General features: G+C 40.7%; 1 protein-coding gene across 1 annotated transcript in view; it reads right to left on the bottom strand.

Moving 5' to 3' along the window:
- The window catches only part of ubr2 (ubiquitin protein ligase E3 component n-recognin 2), a 28,582-nt gene that overhangs the window by 9,255 nt on the left and 340 nt on the right, over positions 1–18,987 (bottom strand). The window contains 31 exon segments of the mRNA XM_079363376.1: positions 27–120; positions 210–418; positions 801–982; positions 1,430–1,513; positions 1,927–2,036; positions 2,651–2,753; positions 2,951–3,105; positions 3,659–3,707; positions 3,810–3,912; positions 4,909–4,961; positions 5,358–5,482; positions 5,653–5,716; positions 5,800–5,916; positions 6,499–6,564; positions 7,293–7,403; positions 7,489–7,550; positions 7,716–7,899; positions 8,150–8,278; positions 8,883–8,982; positions 9,115–9,278; positions 10,666–10,766; positions 10,769–10,931; positions 12,336–12,424; positions 12,586–12,693; positions 12,795–12,915; positions 13,058–13,120; positions 13,334–13,472; positions 14,441–14,571; positions 14,703–14,816; positions 15,833–15,911; positions 15,985–16,268. Of these exon segments, the coding sequence (XP_079219502.1) occupies positions 27–120; positions 210–418; positions 801–982; positions 1,430–1,513; positions 1,927–2,036; positions 2,651–2,753; positions 2,951–3,105; positions 3,659–3,707; positions 3,810–3,912; positions 4,909–4,961; positions 5,358–5,482; positions 5,653–5,716; positions 5,800–5,916; positions 6,499–6,564; positions 7,293–7,403; positions 7,489–7,550; positions 7,716–7,899; positions 8,150–8,278; positions 8,883–8,982; positions 9,115–9,278; positions 10,666–10,766; positions 10,769–10,931; positions 12,336–12,424; positions 12,586–12,693; positions 12,795–12,915; positions 13,058–13,120; positions 13,334–13,472; positions 14,441–14,571; positions 14,703–14,816; positions 15,833–15,911; positions 15,985–16,268 (3,656 nt within the window).

Below are 18,987 nucleotides of genomic sequence, written 5' to 3' on the forward strand. Positions count from 1 at the left end.
GTCTGTCTGCAGCTACAGTGTCTCACCTCTGCCAGCAGGTGGCATGCATGATATGTCCACAGCTTGCCGTGTGAATCCCCATCGACATGTCAGGGTGCATGAACAGCGGGTCATGACGCTCTGCAACAAACCATTTCACATCGATCAATTATTGCTCATTAACGCTGAAAGATGGCTGCCCGGACGATGCAGACAAAAGCTCCACCCACCTGGATCAGGCAAGCTGCGTTGGCGGTTTTTGGACAGAACTGTCGATCTCTGGACAAACGCTGCCAGAACCATGGCTTTACCGTGACCTCTGACCTCCTGCTCCTCCTGACACAATATGCAGGTAACCAGTTGACGTCGCTCAGCTCCGCACACCCTCCTGGGACCAACACACACCTGAGAGAGACAGGACTCCTCCAGACTGGGAGGACTGGGTTTGTGGTGGTGGTGGGGGATACAGAACATCTTAATATTCTGTCATTTCAGGATAACGACACATTTCTGAACCTCCACCAGCTGTATTCGTACTATAATGTAAATCACTATTCTGTGTTTTTTCCCCATACTGCTCTGCTTTTCTGCCCTGTATTGTCTGTGTTGTGTTGCTCAGTTGTCTGAGAACGGCTAAATAAATTCTGAGATAATCCACAGTCAGTTTCACAATGTTCTCATTGTCTATATAACACAGAGACATCCTCACCTAATAATTATGTAAGGGGACAAATACAGTACACAATATTAAAGGCCTTTGCTCAAGATGAGGCCTGCTGCTGCGTGCTGCTGCAGGTGTTAACAGGGGTGAATAGGTGTACCTGGTTTCTGCAGCAGCAGATGTTGAGGCCTCAAGCTCCTCCAGACTTTGCTGGAAAAGTTCTTTATTCTCATTGATGAAGTGTTTTTGCATCTCAGACATCTGTGCCATAATCTTCTCCCTTCTGAGTCGAGCCATCTCTGCCTTCCTCTTCCTCTCTGCCTTGTCTTTGTCTCGAACCGTCTTCAGGGGAAAAATGTAAAACAACAGACAGTAAATGTAACAATCTAAAATCGAGCATTTTGATTAATCACATTGTTAGTTGCTTTCAGGTGCTCAGTACACTTTGCAGTAAGACTGTTCCACCACATATTTAAATTCATGTTCACCTCTTGCTCATTCAGGTATAATGACCTGTGAGGCCCAGGTTAGGATAACTAATTCATAAATATACTGATAGACCTTTGTCTTGCCTGGACCATGTGTAGATGTTCCTGGTATGATTAACGGTTGTATGGGAAAAGAGAATAGCAGTTGTCCAGCCAGGAAGGTTTATTATCTTAAATGAATATGATTTTTTTGTCTAAAATTTAATATTTACTAAATATAAATAGCTGCCAAAACTAACACTGCTCTGAACCCGTTGTTTTTTCCTCTTTGAATGGATTATGAAGAGCTTGTGTGCCGCACCTCCTCGAGGCCTTGTCCCTGGCTGATAGTGACAGTCGAGGTGGAGGCCGTCCGTTCTCTCATTGTCTTGATATTTGCCACCATCTGCAAACACAAGTGAACCTTACTTCAATAAGAGCAACATTGAGATCATGGAGAGAGAATTTCTGAACCAGAGGAATACTTAGATTTCTACCTCAAACTTATGGACGGATCTGTCAGCAGCCGTTTTACTGCCCTAAGTGTTTAACATTTCTGTAATATAACAATATCTGATCTACTGAGTCAACATCTTTTTTAACTAAAACATTTACCCTCCATTTAAACAGCTAAGACACAATAATGATAATACTTGAACGTTATCATCTCTGGCAAAAATGTCGTCACATGTAAACATTATTTCTGGTAAAACAACCTGATTGAATGAAACATTTAGGATCGGATCAGATTGACAGATTATGAGCATAACATTCAGTAAATTGAGCCATTGTGATGATGATATGTTGACGAGTGTTTACCTTGAGGATCCAGGTGATCATATCTTTGTGAACCTCCAGGTGGGGAGCGTTTTGCAAACTCTCCAAGAGAGCTAGAACACTTCCTGAGGTGCTGGGAGCTTCACCTGGACCTGAAATCCCACAGACACATATTATTAGTGGCCTGGCTGTCATGAGTGACAGGTGGGTGCCACTATGTGCTAGATCTGTCCGTCAGTCAGAAAACTTGACCTTCTTTACGGTTAGCGCATTTGGGAGACTTTTATATGGTCCTATTTGTGTTTTCTGAAACAGTGTTAGGTACGTGGACACAATAGGTACGGTAAATAAATCTCATAAAATTTGATCGTGATTTGAAGAAACTATTTGTGAAGTGTTTTCAAACATATCTCAATTTACGCAAAGTATAAGTTCTATATCATTACTTCAAAATAATTCTTACTAGTGTCTGCACTGACTTGGCTAGTAGCACTTTCAGAGTTTTTTTCATTTTCCATGTACAGCTGGACATAGTAGAAAAAGTCTTTCTTCTAAGTTGAAGTCTGGTTCATTAAGAACACTTCCTGGTTGCCCCACTGATGTAACAGACATGTGACCAGCCTCTGCCTACATGTTGTAAATTTCATACTAAGAAGGAGGCCACATTTAATCACTGCTCTCACGTTATTGACATGTACATGTTCTTCGTATTGATCTCTATGTCTTTGTGTAACAGAAGTGTACTCTTTGAGCTGGATGTACTGACGTGTGATCTTGCAGATGTAGTTGAAGGTGACGTCATCGTCTCCGCTGCTGTTCTCCAGCTGCTGCTGCTCCTCCAGCAGAGCCATGCCCACCAGGTGAAGCACCTGTACACACAGGATCCATTGTAGAAATTGAGATTAAATTGTTTAATCCATCATCACACAAGTACATTTTATTTTCTCAAATGGTAACTACAGGAGCCTCTGAGGGCCAAACAGAGCACGTCTACTGAAAGAAAACTTGAAGGCATTTAGAACTTGGACATCTGAATACAGACTGACAGTTTCTGTTTGAGTCTCACCCGCTGCAGCATGGACTCAGTCCAGCAACCCCCGCTGGGCTCAACAGCCCACTGCAGCACAGCGCCCTCTACTGCCAGCAGCACGTCACACTGCAGCAGGTTCACCAGGCTGCCAAACAGAGGACAGAGTGGAGGAGGGAGAGGGGGTGGCAGAGCTGTTCCACACAGACACACACACAGTAAATACATGTTATTCATACTGATGTATAATGACACATTAATTGTAAGTAAATAAGTCATTTATTTTACTTCATCAATGCTTCATCAATTCTGATTAATCAAATATATTAATAATTTCTGTAAAAACGTTTGCATCACAAACAGACTTATTCAACTTTATTGTTTATCCTAATCAAGTTTTGATTCAGTTCAGCCAGTGTGTGTATGTGTGTGTGTGTGTGTGTGTGTGTGTGTGTGTGTGTGTGTGTGTGTGTACCCTGCTTGTGTCAGGTACATGGGGGGCAGAGTGTGAGGACCACAGATGGTCTTGTTCTCTCAAGTTGATAAAAAAAAAATACAATAATAGAAAACCAAGGAAAGTGTGTGCTATGTGAGTACAACAGAAAGAGACACTGTAGTCCTCCTTGAACTAGACTAGATCAGGTGGTCTCAGTCTGGTTTCTTGAAGCCGAACTAGATTTGACTGACAGCTGTCACACCTGAACAAATGTAACATATGAACTGGACACACTGATGAGCTCTGTTCACCTGTGTCTTCTCCATGTTGTCTCCTCAGCTTCCTCTGAGCCTCTTCAGCCTGAGAAAGACATCTCACATTATTACCATGACATAATGATCAAAGAGCAAAGCTGTAGTCACCCTTTACCCAGTCAAAAAACGCCCCGATCAGTATATGTACCTTGGACTGGTCAGCTCTGCTGTAGTGATGGAAGTATAGGTTGAAGTGTTTATTCCACTCAGGACGCAATTCATACAGACCTCGACCCGTCACACCCGGCTTCCTGCAAACAAAGTGGAAAAACAGAGCGCTACAGTGACCACTACAGATCTCTTGATCTCACACCTGGCTAAATATCAAAACAATTATTAACATCTAGAACTGTTCTGTCAGTGAAGTGTCTTGAGGTAGCATATGTTATGAATTAGAAATTGAATTGGCTGATATGGATCACATTCACACAGTCCTTTTAGTCTACCTCATATTGTTCTGTAAACATCTTATTTCTGTGAATCAAAAAACAATAGTACCAATACCGTCAGTTATAACACTAACATAGGCATCAGGTAAAATAGTCATCAATTTGTTAAAAGAACTAAAAGCTGTTCATTGGCTCCACTGCATCAATAACTCTGTGATGTGAAAATAACACTGACGCTTCAAGACAGAGCGACACAGTTACGGATCCATCGTAAGATAAAACATCAAAGTGAGTTTAGCCTCAGGTTTACATAAATGTGTTAAAAAAAATACAGTCTAATTTATAGAATCTTATAGAGTCTTTTCCATTGGATCTACTCTCTGACACACAGTATGGTCAACTTAGTTATGTTCTGATAGTAGCCAAGAATGATTTTTTAAAACATTTTTTTAACTTAAATGTTGACTGGTTTCTGGATTTTTAGTATCTACAATATTCATAGCTGCTTATCGACTGGGAAGCGATGAAATAAAAACAAGTTTCATGCTGTTTAATTTACTTAAAACCTGGGACAAAGCAGGACGAAGTCATACCATACATTTCCCCACCATGGTTAAAGTCACAGAAAGGGGACTGCTGGTTACTGTGGTGGATTTGTAATTAAGATCGACTTATATTAGTAAAGGGAATGCAAATTATAGGTAGGCAGTTATGATGACCAATGTGTATTTAAGTCTGTAAAGGAGGATTGTAATTTCTATTAAAGATGGACTGTTGATGGGGATGTGAGATTAAGTGGTGGCCGCTGTTAACGTGAATAAGTATTGAAGGTGGAAGTGCTGGAGGAAGAAGACGAACTTGAATGAAGCAACAGTGTCGATGACTCTCTCGAGACCCGTCTCCTTGTTCCCCTGAGGAGAAAAACAGTCAGAGATCAACTGTGAGTAAACGGGCACAGACATGTTCACAGACAGAGACACACATACAGGCAGGCAGGCAGCGACAGGGATAAACAGATGGGCGGCTGTGGCTCAGTGGTAGAGACGGTTGTAGCTCAACCAGATATCAGGGGGTTGTACCCCTAGCTCCTGCAGCCACATGTCAAAGTGTTACAGGGACAGAAACGTAACCCCAAATTAATCCAGTGAAAGAATGAATCAGTTTATACTGATGGACACTTTCAATAGCAGCCAGACAGTTTACAGAAAGGTGTGCAGACAGACAGACAAATCAACTATACAGCCAGGCAAACACATGAACAGATTCACAGACAGACAGGAATACAGACCGGCAGGTTATCGTCTTACATTTTCAGGTAAAGCCTTCACCAGCTCACTGTGAGCCATAGGTCTGATTGACAGCTGGTGGATGATTTCTCTTCTGACCTCATCAAATGGCTCAACCTGGCCGACACCTGACACATACCGCTCAGCTTTTACACACACACAAACACACAGACACACACAATGGGTATGTTGTTAACTTTGTGGTTGGATTAAATTTGTGTTCTATGATGACTGAGACCACTTTTCTTTGTTCCTTGCGTGAAATGTTCAAACTTTTCTTTCAGTTAAAATGCAGCTGCAGAGAGGAGGGACTCACAGACAACCATAATGATGAGGTGAAGCATTTCCTCGATCAGTGTGTTGTTCTGCTGGACCACATCCTGTCAAACACAGACGGTGTCAGAGGAGTAGCCACAGAGTGTCAGCAGGTTGACAGGAGAGTGACGGGACATTAAGTACCCACCTTGTTAGCCTCCCTGTATCGCTTTCTGCAATCTGCAGAGCTAAATATGTGAAACAGCTCAAATCGACTTAGAACAATCATCAGGAAGTGGTTTGGATCCATCATGGACGCTCCTGCCTGCATGGAAAAAGACAACTGTCAGACTTAAAGTCTACTGAGTTTCAGATTACAGGTGGAGTCAGTCGAATGTATAAGAAAAAAACTTTAGCTTTTGTTTGTTGTGTAAATACCAACATGGTGAAAACCGTGTTTTCTAAGCATTCATTACAGCTTCATTGACTCAGACAGTAATGTAATTAACAACTGCTAAACTTCTGAATAATCTCAAGTCAGTAACACGAGTCGACACAGGATGTGTCAGTAGAAGCAGTAGGGGCAGAACTGGAGTAGAGTAAGATGGGGTTGATGGGTTCAATAGAGTCGAGCTGTGTAAGTCAAGTTAACGGCATCAGTTCAGTCTGGATTTGTCAGTGAAGTGTGTGGTGTCAATAAAGTGCAGTAAGTAAATGAAGGCTGTGTCAGTGAAGCAGTGAGAACAGCGAAGAAGAGGCGGTAGAGTCGTGTGAGGTTTGGTTAGTAGACTCAAGTCCACCTGAGTCAATCGAGTCAAGCTGGGTCAGCGTTAATCAGCAGTGTCAGGCATCGTTAGGATCAGGAAGCAGGGTCAGTCCATGTCACCCAGTGTGTCAGTAACTCTACCTGCAGCATGATGATGTCTTTGTCAAACATCTCCACTCTGCACTTGACGTTGTGATAATAATAAATCTGAAAAGCACAGAATAGTTTGCTACTTAAAAACAAAACTTATTCACACTGAAATATCATTTTAAGGGCAAGCTAACTTTTTTGATAAATCATATTTGTTTGGGGGAGAAATTACTTCATTAACACTAACGTGACATGAATTACTTTAAACCTAAGAGTGTGACTTTTTCAGAATTCAAACAAATCTTTATTTAGCATCCTTTTACTACCTTTATTTTTATTAAACTCACTCTTAACCTCTGTAGATGTCGACTAACAAATCTTAATAAATTTAACACCAAAATAATTGTCTTTAAAAGCTGAATGTGACATTTTTCATATAAATACAGCAGAAATGCAGTAAATCCTCTAAAAACTACTCTCTGAATCATGACTGTCTAAAAGCAGTGTGACAATGAGTCACTGTGATGTTGTCTGAGCTGTTTCTACATCATGTTTACATGGACGAGACGGCCGGCCGGCTCATCAATAAGAGTTGTTTTGGTTTCATGTTTGTGATCAAGGGCGACATCTACTGGATCTGATCAATTTAATTCTATTCATAATAATTAAAATAATTAAAATGACAACATTTATGAAAAATAGTCATATCACTGCATTTAAAATAACTTCATTTGAAAAGGGGATGTCTGCTGCTACCTGAAAAAAAGGACCCACTTTCCCAACGTCAGTATAGGATAGATAGATACTTTATTGATCCCGAGATAGGTTATGCAGTTGCAACTTACCTGGTTGATCAAGGAAAACCCATTCCTCCTCCACAACCCAGCATGCACCTGTGCACAGAGCACCAAGCAGCGCAGGGGCAGTTCAGTCAGGAGAGGGGGGCTGAGTTCTCCCTGAGGACACGAAATCGTACATGAACACGTGTATTTATCGGTTTCAGATTACAAGTACAGACAGGCAAACATGATAATTACTGACCAGAGGAAGCTGTTCGGGGAAACGCGAGGCCACTTCTGTCCTACTGAGGAGGACATGGAGCCCTGGGGGGGGGATCATTTATGATTTATTATTCATGACACACAGTATAGTGAAGACGTCGAGGCCTATCTTTCATGTAAAAACCTTGATATATGTATATTTGTATTCGCTTTAGGTATCAATACGAGGAAGGTTAAAGCCTTGCTCTTCTGTGTGACTGTTTTTACCTGCCAGCAGTCTGCAGACCGGCAGGTGTATAGACACTTTATCCTGAGACACCTGGTATCTGAACGTCTCAACATGGTGACCTGCCAGACTCAAGCTGATTGGCTGCTCGCCATCTGGGAGGCTGCTATGACAATGACTGAGCGCACTAAGGCACTTCCTGTACGCCTCAATCAGCACACGCTCCTGAAACACATGGAAGAGACACACACATATATGCAGTATGTTAACACGCACACACTCATATGTCTCACTAAACACAGACCAGCTGCTGAAAACAAACATCTGTAACAACAAATAAGTGAAAGAAAACAAATCAATGGTGTATGAATAATACCAACGTACATAAAATAACACATGTCTGTTCACTGTTTGTAATAAGTCATAATGTTTTAAGAGGTTAATGTGTTATTGGTTGTTGTAGTATTAGTCTTACATCAGTGGAGCACCACTCTTGGATCATAGAAATGATGTGAGTCAGCTTCATCTGCAGAGTGAATGCTGCCTCCCACTCAGGCTCCATCTCTATGTGCTGCCCCACCTGTCTCACCACTGGGTCCATACCCTAGAGCAGAAGGTAAGGTTCAGAGAAGGACAGAGAGACAAGCACACACACACTCATATACAAACAGGAACAGATACAGACATAGACGCATAATTACAGAGACAGGAAAGACCAGCTGAAAAATTTAAAAGTTCAGGGACAGATTTATTTATAGAAAGGCAGGTTCAAAGACAGACAGGTTTTTGGCCTTATACACACGAAGCATGCTCTGCTGCGACATCACACTCTCTTCTCTTTCTGGGCGAAAGAAGAAAGCACTGAGGTGCAGAAAGACTCGCTTTGGGGAAAGCCAGATCCCTGCAGCCATAACAGCAGGTCTGGTTAAATTGGCTGTGTTTTTGTTTACTGTGTAATTTAAAGTGTTTTACCTCATTTTTCTGTGTTGTTGTTTTTTGTTTGTTTTTAGAATCTTAATCTTCCTTTACTGCCAAGTACGTTTACAAAGACAGTAAAATAGACTTGGTGTTTTTTCTCCTAAACAATGATCAAAGAAATGGAGCAGTGTTTAGTGTCGTCTAACCTGTGAAGAGGTCTAAGGTTTAATGAGAAACAGGCTTCTCCCTGGTTCAGTGATGTATCAGAAAAGTCTTGAGGTCTGCGTTACCTGCATACACTTGAGAAGCTCCAGAAAAGCGTCTAAACCTTCCAAAAACTTCAGCCGGAGCTGATCGCTCCATTCAGAGGGACGACTGATCAAGACGTACCTGCAAAACACAAAACTTGCTGGTTCAACTGGTTCTTACGCTGTTACTGATGAACACCAATAATACACAGAACAGGTATAAAAGTAGGACATAACTTTTTAAAACAACATAAAAGCATGGACTGGTTCGTACTTGAGGTCTCCGATGAGGCTCTGGACTCGTCCAAACTTAAAGGCCTGCTGGGCGGTGTAGCGGTCGAACTGAAAGCGTCCCTGCAGGTCTCTGTGACGAAGGTGATCCACAAAGGTTCTAATGATGGTTGTCATCAAGTTCTCCTCCACCATCAACATCCTGGCCTGCAACAACATGAACATAAGAAATATTACGGAATATAAGAGAATAGATCAACTGAGTTGACCAGTAAGCAGAATGATCATCTTGAAAAGAAAAACATTTTACTACTGAAGTATGAAGTAGTAAAATGTAATACTTATGAAGTAGTAATAAGTATCTTTCACTTATTTTCTAAAAGGTGCAAACAATTATGAAAAAATGTGAAAAATGACAAATGAAGTGCCATTCAAGGTTTAGAAAAACAATGATGGCATATTTGACAAAATGAAGGCAGATGAAAAAATTATGTTATTATGTTGACATAAGTGTCAGAAATCAACGTTTTGGATATTACAGTTAACAGAAAAATTATTCTGAAAAACATGATCTCAAATCAAAATGTAGAATGTCTTGTATCAGGTGTCATGATAGACAAAACGTACAGTCAGTTAAATAAATCAGCATGTTGAAAGACTTCCATGCATATCTGTTACACACGTGTACATGCTAAGAACAGACAGGTTTTTAAGGTGATTGGAGTCTCCTGGAGAGCAAAGAGGGCCAATAAGAGAGATATACAGGAAGTCATTACACAAACCCGAGGCAGTAAATGTAAGAAAGAAAATGCTCACTTTTTTTTAACAGTGTTTCTTGTAACGCTATTTTTTTTTTTTTGAACACTGGAGTTTCCCTACCGTTTTAAATTCAATGAGAGCAGCACATGTGCTCCAGAAGCTTCAGGTTCTTATTTGACATTGGAGTAATTTGGGCCTTGGTCTGTTTGGACCTTCAGTTGCGTTGAAGGCCCCAATGCAAAAACAGTTAATCACTGTATTTTACATAAATAAATACTATGATAATTCAGGACCACAGTTACAATAGTGACTAATCTTAGTGTTGTGCCTGCTCTGCATTGAGGACCAGTATCCCTGATTACTTCCATAAGCAAACAGGGCTAGCAGAAAACTCCACCCACCGTTCTTGTGCGGATTAAACAAAATACCATTTTCTTTCCTGCTCTTCAGCAACATTTTAAAAAGCATGCGTTCTTAAACATTAAGAAAGCTCTTACGCCTGGTCATCAGACCCTACGGTGTGTTGTTTTGTGATCCAGTGCCCGATGGTCTGTGACCCTGTAAAGTTTACTGTCTGGTTTCTTGCCCTTTGACACTTTGTTGTTAAATGAATCACCTGTTGTGAGCTCTGGTTTCCTTCATGACTGAATTCGTTTTGTTATTGATCAGCTCTTACATTTGACACCTGCAGGCTTGTGATGAAATGCATTCAGTTACATGGCATTACAAACACTTCCATGTAAACATGTTTGGACAGTAATGTTGTAAGAGTAGACCCTGTCGTGCTGCAGGGACCAACATTGCTCACCTCAACAAATAGTTAGACTGAACTCACCAGCGACGGGACGGTGAATATTTGTACTGACAGGTCAGTGATGGAGAACTCACGGTCGTGGTCATCTCTCACGTAGTCACACTGCAAGCGTTCATAATTCTACCAGCAGGAGAGAGAGACAGGCAGAGAGGGTGTGTGGAGGTGGGGAGGAGAGGAGTTGTACTCACCATGGTTGGGACGGTGAAGAGTTGAACAGATAAAGAGGTCACTGACACCACTCGCTCGTGGTCATCCTCCATAAAATCTGTCTGGAGGCGTCTGTAGTTCTAGAGGGGGGGACGACATTTCACCTCTGGGTCAGAGGTCTCAGCTGATTGGCTGCTATTTGTTTTATTTGACCTTTTTGATTGTTTAAATAATCCAACTTCTATTGGCGGCGCCTAACGAGTTTTAATGACTGCTCACATGTTTTGGGATTTATCTGAATCATTTTTAGGCGTTCTGGAGGAAAATATATAAAAAGGTAAATAATAAACAGACGCCTTAAAAAGAAAGACGCTTACCTCCAGTGAGGAGTATTTAGCTGGCTGGAAGACAGACTGAAATGTGTACTGATGCCTCTATATGACATAGAAACCGTTGGCAGAAAGATCATTTCAGATTTTTTAAATGCCTGTTATCACTAATAACTAATGTTTTGTTTTTTTACATTTTTCATATCAAATAGTCACAGGATGAGATCATTTTTGTCAGAAAATACTTATTAGGCATTTAAAAGAAAATATAAGAAAATAATTTAAGAAGTATGGCATCTCTCTGTCAGCAGGAACAAAAAGGTCCTAAGCTTTAACTTTGTCCTCCTTTCCCGCTCTGTTGATCATCTGGTGCCTACTTCAGAGTTATCTTGTGATAATGAGATTTAAAAACTACAGAGTCTGATCCCTGGATTCTTTACAGCTTTTGTTTGATAAATGAAATAAATGTTTTTGTGTTTGAGAGCTACTCCAGTCACATTTTGCGACTCACAGGGATTGAAGGCTAATCTCAAAAATTCCAGGCGAAGAAAAACAGGTCACACTTAGCACCTGAGGAGTCTCGCTCAGTCAGGCCAAAAATGGGGAAAACCACGAGCATTCACATCAACACGTTACCCGGAGTATGATAACCTCAATCCATAAATCGACTGATTATATTTTCTTTTAGATTATGTTTTTATGTTTCCCTGTAAAGCTTTGAGAATACTGATGATTGTGAGCGAGTTAGTGTCGGTCCATTTGGGAACAGGTGACTCTGATCCATGTCATGATAATGTTTCATACATGTAAACTGACCACAAGTGTGGAGGCTTAAAACCCACAACGGTTGGATCAATCAACGATGTTCTAAACTCAAACAATAGATAATTATGGGACACAGGGGTTTGGACGAATAAGTGGAACAATGCAGAACATATCACAAGGATTTGAATCAAATCTCACAACTCTGCAGACGCAGCTCGTCTAGAGTAATTAAAAGCCAAACAACCTTTGAGGTAAAATGATTTTCAGCTCTGAAAGCAGCTGGTCAGATTAGCTATGTAGGCTAAGGAACAATAAACGCTAATTTAACTTTCAGAGAATAGAGTAGTATTGATCAGGTGTAGGGGGTCGAGCGTAGTGATCAAATGTAATGATCATTTGTGTTAAAGAGACATCGTTCTGTTAATATATGTGTATAATAATATATGTTACCTTGGCGAACTGGATGGCAAAGAGCTTCTTGTACTTGAGGTCCATAAGGAGACTATTCATCAGCAATTGGTGGTAGATGTTCCTTGCTCCTGCAGAGATGGACAGACAGAGAGGGAGGTTACAGAGGTGAAAGACCTCATGTTCTAAGTCATTGAAAATATTTTGTAATGTTACCTGAACAGAGTAAAAACTTATTTGAGTATTATTACCCCTACATATATACATCAATAAGTGAAGTAAGCGTTGGTACCTTTCCACATCTTGGAGTCATTGAGCATCAGCTGGTCAACCAGTGAGGAGTTTTCTCCTTCTGGTCCTCTCTGCAGGCCAACCTGACACAGGATCCTTCTCAGGCCATCTGAAGCACAACAGTTAGCGTGTCAGCCCTCACACATGACACACACTCACAGATGGATTGTGGGCAAAAAACAAAACCAAAAAAAAAAACCCCAGACATACCAGAGTACTGGATGACCTGTCCCAACCAGCAAAGAGCCTTCAGAGCAAAACACTGATGAGCAACCACGGACGAGTGCATAACCTGAACCCTGAGAGGTTTGGACTGACGACTGGTGTTCCTCTGGAGGTGGGAGACAGGGTTTAGGATGAATATGTTTGAATTGATTACTCTCACAAAGAACTCCCAAAATAAAGATTTAGATATTTACAGTCAGATAGTTTTGTCTGAAGGTTAATCAGGTAATAAGGAGGTTGAAACTCACCACGATAACAGACTTGGCCTGCTCACAGAACTGGAAATCTCCATATCGAACCGACTTTCTGCCCTGCACACAAAAGACAGAAAGTTATTGGAATATAATAACGTAATAATAAGTATACAGTAAGTCTGATTTTCATGACAGGATATATGGAGAAAACCATGTATATTGTTTGATATTACAAATGTGTTGAATACATATATACTGAGTACAGTAGGACATTCAAGACTGGACAAATATTCGTAATGGGAATGACATGTTAATGTGAAGAGTACTGACATCTCGGTCCACAGTGGTGGCAAAGCTGACGGCTTCTTTCTGGCTGCAGTTGACAGCTTTCTGCAGAGTGTAGATCACCTGCTCATACGTGTGGACTTCATCATTAAACAACATGCAGTAGAAAGTGTCTTCCTTCTCCCTGAAAAACAACAACATGGAAATAAACACATGCTCACACACACCAACATGGGGAGACTTACATTTCAGTAAAAGTCAGTTTATTGAGTGCGTATCATTGGTAAGAGATAATTAGGGAAAATATGAAAACATATGACCACATCATATGCTGTTAATAAAGAAGTAGTTTATTTAACAAGCATTTGGAAGGCGTGTGCTCTTCTTTATCATCACTGGTGTCAAATACTTTGCATGGTGTTTTTAAAACCAGTGCTCATGAATGAAAGGTCAACAGCTCCTATAAGGCCCTCATGGATCATTTAATCTCTGGAGCTGTAAAGGTTTGAAATATTTTGTTATCACCTCCATCATTTTGACAACTGAAAAACTAAATGAAGTATTGTATTCGTCTTTTGATACTGTTGATACGTTCCATTCGATCTCTGAAGTCGGTTATTCAGAGTCGCCGGTCTGATACGTCATCAGGAACAACCTCCTGAAGACGGAAATTCTGACTTGGTAACTCGGAGAACCTTCAACAGCCCGAGTTAAAATCCAACATGGCTGCTAGTGCATTAACAGTACTATTAAAGGAGTGTTGTTTAACAAAATCATTAAATTAACCCCCTAGTATTGTGCAAGTTCTATCTGTAAAATGTTGGAAAGTTGCTTTGCCAACTTGTGTTACTTATTTATTTATTTTTTTTAATGAGGAAATCATGTCACCTTGTCGGCCTGCCATCAATTAAATCAGTGTTTCCAACAAAGTTGCTCCACTGTAACTTTAAAACCATGATGTCTGAATTTCAGACTTGAGTTGGCGAGGAGCTAAAAAAAAGTGAAGGACAATTTTGAGGATTCTTGGCAGTTTCTGCTGAAGTCATCAGATTTACTTGATTCATCAAATAACTATGAATAACAATGTGTGCGTGTGTGTGTGCGTGTGCGTGCATGTGTGTGCGTGCGTGCGTAAAAAGTATGCATGCGTACGGTGGTGCGAGTCCCTCAGGTAGCTGGTCCTCCTGTTCCCAGGTCAACATGTCCACAGCGTACTTCAGGATGATAGAGAAGATGCTGTAGCTACGGGCAACCATGTCAGCAGGTAACTGAGCTACAGGATCCTGATGGGGCAAAAGGCAAAACAATGCTTACACTTAAAACAAGTGGAGAGAAAACTCCTGAAATAGAAAAGACACCTGGACAGGTAGACAAAAGGTAAAGAGAGACATGTATTTAGAGGGATGCGTCTTGCCTCCTGTGAGTGCCTGCTGCTTTCGTTGGGTGTGTGTTTGTTGCAGTAGGGACCTTTCTTCCAGGCCTCAGCATCTCCACAGTCACAGAAACCTCCACCTCCTGACGTTGTCATCTGTAAAACACACAGTTACACAGTCACAGGCACCAAAACCTTGTGTTTATGACCCCTAGAACACACACACACAAATACACTGAGTGTATCTGTAAGTCAATATGTCTGCAAGTATGTATATGAGATGTCTAATGATACGGATATTTATATCAAAATAGTCATGAATTTAAAAATTATATATATATATATATATATATATATATATATATATATATATATATATATATATATACACCTGTATATTGCGTATATTGCGACGTGTGTGTGTGTGTGCGAAGTGTGTGCATGTGCGTGTGTGAGAGAGCGTCACATGCAGCAGACAGGCTCTCGGGTTAAGTGTCTCAGTCTCAGCAGGTCTTTGTGCAGGTGACACCTTGTCCTTTGACCTGCAGCATTACAAACTGCTGAGGACTTTACAGGTATCTGGTTTAACCTCATCCACTAAAATGATTTAGTGGTTCAACCACAGTGGGTCTGCAGAGCAATTTTTGATGAAGTAGGGCAACAAAAAAACCACAGGAAATCAAAACACGTCCCAAAAACTGGATTGACACAAAATTGCACTTCTTTTTACACATGGGGCAGTTTTGGACAAAAAAAAAACCAGACTGTGTGCAAAGGCAGATGCAAAATGGACTGAACTCGCACAGCATTATTCTAGTCAACTGACTACTCAAAGCGCTTTGTACACTGCATGTCACCCAACTTGATGGCACACTGATGGCAGATGCCGTTATGTAAAGTGCTCATCAGTATTAACTACTTCAAGTCATAAAAAATCACACTCTTATGGGTGATCATTTGTGTTAAAGAGTCACGCATGCACAAACACTGACGACTGTGGGAGCAAACTGCAATAAGTCTTTGCTTCATTAGTATTCTACAAAAATAAAAACATTATCCCACAATATTGTATCACAATAATATGCAAGTGTTTTTGGTTCTGTTTGTGACAAAGCATCAGGTAAACACTGTGGGTTTCTGTGTGCAGTCTGTGTGTGTTTGTGTGAACTCACCCTGTACCGATGCTCTTTGTGAACGCTGCCCAGGAAACACTGCATGCACAGGACACAGGTAGGGTCTGCTGCACACTCTCTAAACACACAAACACTGGGATTAATACCTGATCTGTGTTGTTGTTTTTGTATGCTTGTTGGGTTTGGCTTACCTGCAGGAGTAGGTGGGTTCCCCCACTTTGAACACATGTCCACAGAGTGGTGATGGCAGGTTCTTCTCCTGCAGGAGGGCCAGGCCAGAAGCCGGATCCTCCCCCAACAGGAGCCATTCCAGGGGAGCCAGGAGGAGTAGCTGACAAGCCAGCTCCTCCCTCTGTTCTTCCCTCTGCTCCTCCCTACTGCTGCCCCGGCTCGGGCCAAGGCAAAAGATTCTGGGTACATACAACGCTAGATGACGGTACACCTCCTGCTGCAGATCTGGCGCCACCAGCCATCGCTGAGGAGGAGGGAGAGGGAGATGAAGGACGTGGAGAGGAGTGCATAGATGACCCAACATCAGTGTACAATGGAAAATATTGCATCGATTACATTGAGAAAAGTCATCAGGATTGAAACCAAGTGATCTGTAGTTATAGAAATGTAGCGACAATGTGGAATGCATGTGTGAAACCAAATGAGCGAGTCCCTTGGACGAAGGTTTGAGCCAAGTCAGGGTGACACCAATGTGTGAGTGCAACAGGTCATTGTCTTCAACATTTAATGAGCCAGTGAGCTGGTTGAAGATGTTCACTCCTTACTGCCGGTCCTGAAATGTTCTAGAAAACATCAGGCGTTCAAATGTGAAATCTTGAGGACAGACTTAAGTGTTCTGATCTTTAAAAACAAGGATCGTAATACAGCTTCCGTTTTGGATGTTGTATTTGGTTTCTACTTATGCTTTCTTCTTACTCCACACATGAGCCGACTTGTGAATCAACTTGAAGTTTGACTTGAAGATTGGCATCATGGACTTTTCAGGTTTTAACTTGAACGCCGACAGGCAGTAGCCACTGTACGTGTTAGCATGAAGTCGTTGTTGGTCGTTTCTGTGGGATGCTAGCAATCTGATCAATTACAGCTGTTAGGTTTAGTTTTGCTGTGATGAAGCTCCTCAAATCTTAAACTCTACAGTCAAGACTAATTAAGAACTATTTTGAGGAAACTATAATAGTAGTGTTCTGTAGGAACTTTTCCTTGGACTGTGGGAGTCTAATAATCTGCTGCAGTTCCTCTTTCCACAAGTGAAGTAGCAGTCAGTGATCTGCAGTAGGCTAATCCGCTCTCTGTCACAGTTACTTAGTGTTACCTGCTGAGGCTCAGTGACACACTGGCCTAGTTTCTACCTGTGCTAATAACCAGCTGATATAAGGCTAACATCAAGCTACTATCTAATCTATACTGATCTTAAGCAAAGCTCGACTCAGGGGAACACCTCAATAATATAAAAAGAGATATCAAGTTATCAACAGGATAGCCTAGGACACTGTTGAACACTGATATTTTTTTTTTATTACATATTATTATTGTAAATTTATGTTTTTCCACTTTTGATTTCAATTATTTTTCAAAGTGTTCAGTATGAGGAAGTGTTAAACAAGCGATTAAGTGATAAATGCATGTAATACAGATGTTGCAAAATCAACAAGTAGTTATGTTTCAAAATCGTAATTTCAAACCGATCAAAATAATCAAGAGAAGGATTTTTGCCTGAATTAAGCAGCCTTATGTTGTATGATAAATAAATCAAAGCTAATTCATTTCCAATCTTAAACAATCTTGTGTTTAATCACTAAACCTCTCTTGTCCTGCTTGTTTCAATAATTGAAGCTTTATTCCATAACAATTTGTCTAATTTAAAACGGCTGTTCATCGTAAAAGATTAGTTACAGTAGATCATCTGCAACTTTTAAATCTCATGTAGACGAGACATCTGATGACATGTCAATCATGTCATTTCATTTTCATACAGAGCAAAGCAGAAAGACTCAGTTTAAGATAGAAAGTTGAAATCAAACTTCATGTTACCCAAACCACGAAGGCTTCAGGTTTTGTAATCCTTCGTTTTTTAAGACTACCATGGAAAAACGTAACACCCCGTCTGAATGAAGGGTAAAGGTGAGTTTTATAATGTTTTCGAGTTCATAACACATTCTCCTTCATCCCTTAAATGTGAGCACATTAAATACCTTGGTCCAATTCATTATGTCATGAATGTTACTGAAAAGCCTGAATATTTTTATTAGGTCAAATCAAACTAAAAATTGTTCTCATTTAGGCTCTGACCGTCTGTCTTTAGTGCTGCTTCACACTTAGGATTTTAATTCATTCAAGCAGCAGATCAAACAGCATCTCATAGATGACTGTCCACAACCCGGTTTACCTTTATTGTCACTTCTCAAATTTGTTGTCAGTCACGAATAAATGTAAATATCACATGAAGATACTGTCACGTGTAAATTTAACTGCACTCAATACAAAAGGAACTTCCAAACTCCATTAGACCTGCAGAGTCCCCTTTGCACCTTTAAGAAAAAGACACAAAGACCCAGCTCTATCATGGATATACGACCTTAATGAGGAGGATGGTTTTTATACTATTGATGAAGATAATGATGACGGTTTTGTTTGATAAGGACAAAGTTTGAGATGTTTTCTATCCTGATTTAAGGCTCTCAAGAAAAGCAGTCCACGTTGAGCTTTACCCGTCAGCAGCTGTGTATCTAACCTGTTCGTTTCTCACTTACTGACATTGTTTCCTCATGTCTAGAGATCACTGCTTGTGTTGTATTTACTCTCTAATGTAAGAAGCTTTGGATGAAAAAGGGTCTGTTAAGTGAATTATAGACAATACCACAACATCAGGTTTTGTGGTTTGGTCCAGGTGTGCAGAACAGAGTTAAATTTACTTTACTGTCAATGATCCTTATCCGATTCAATCGCTGTCCCATATGAGCCCAAATCGAGAAGTCTAGTTGGAGAGTTTAGCTTGTTGTCTGATGCAGGATTGGACGGGTCGGAGGTTTGTACATTACGAGGCTGATTACAGGCTGCTATAATTTAAAATAAAAACGTTGTTTAGAAAGTGCCAAACACAATTGTGTAAATAATATCGACAGCCAGTGTTTGGGTAGTGAGTTCGGGGTGACTGACAGCTGTTTTTGACAGCTTACATCTCC

The sequence above is a fragment of the Symphodus melops genome (genome assembly GCF_947650265.1).
Source record: "Symphodus melops genome assembly, chromosome: 15".
NCBI lineage: Eukaryota > Metazoa > Chordata > Actinopteri > Labriformes > Labridae > Symphodus > Symphodus melops.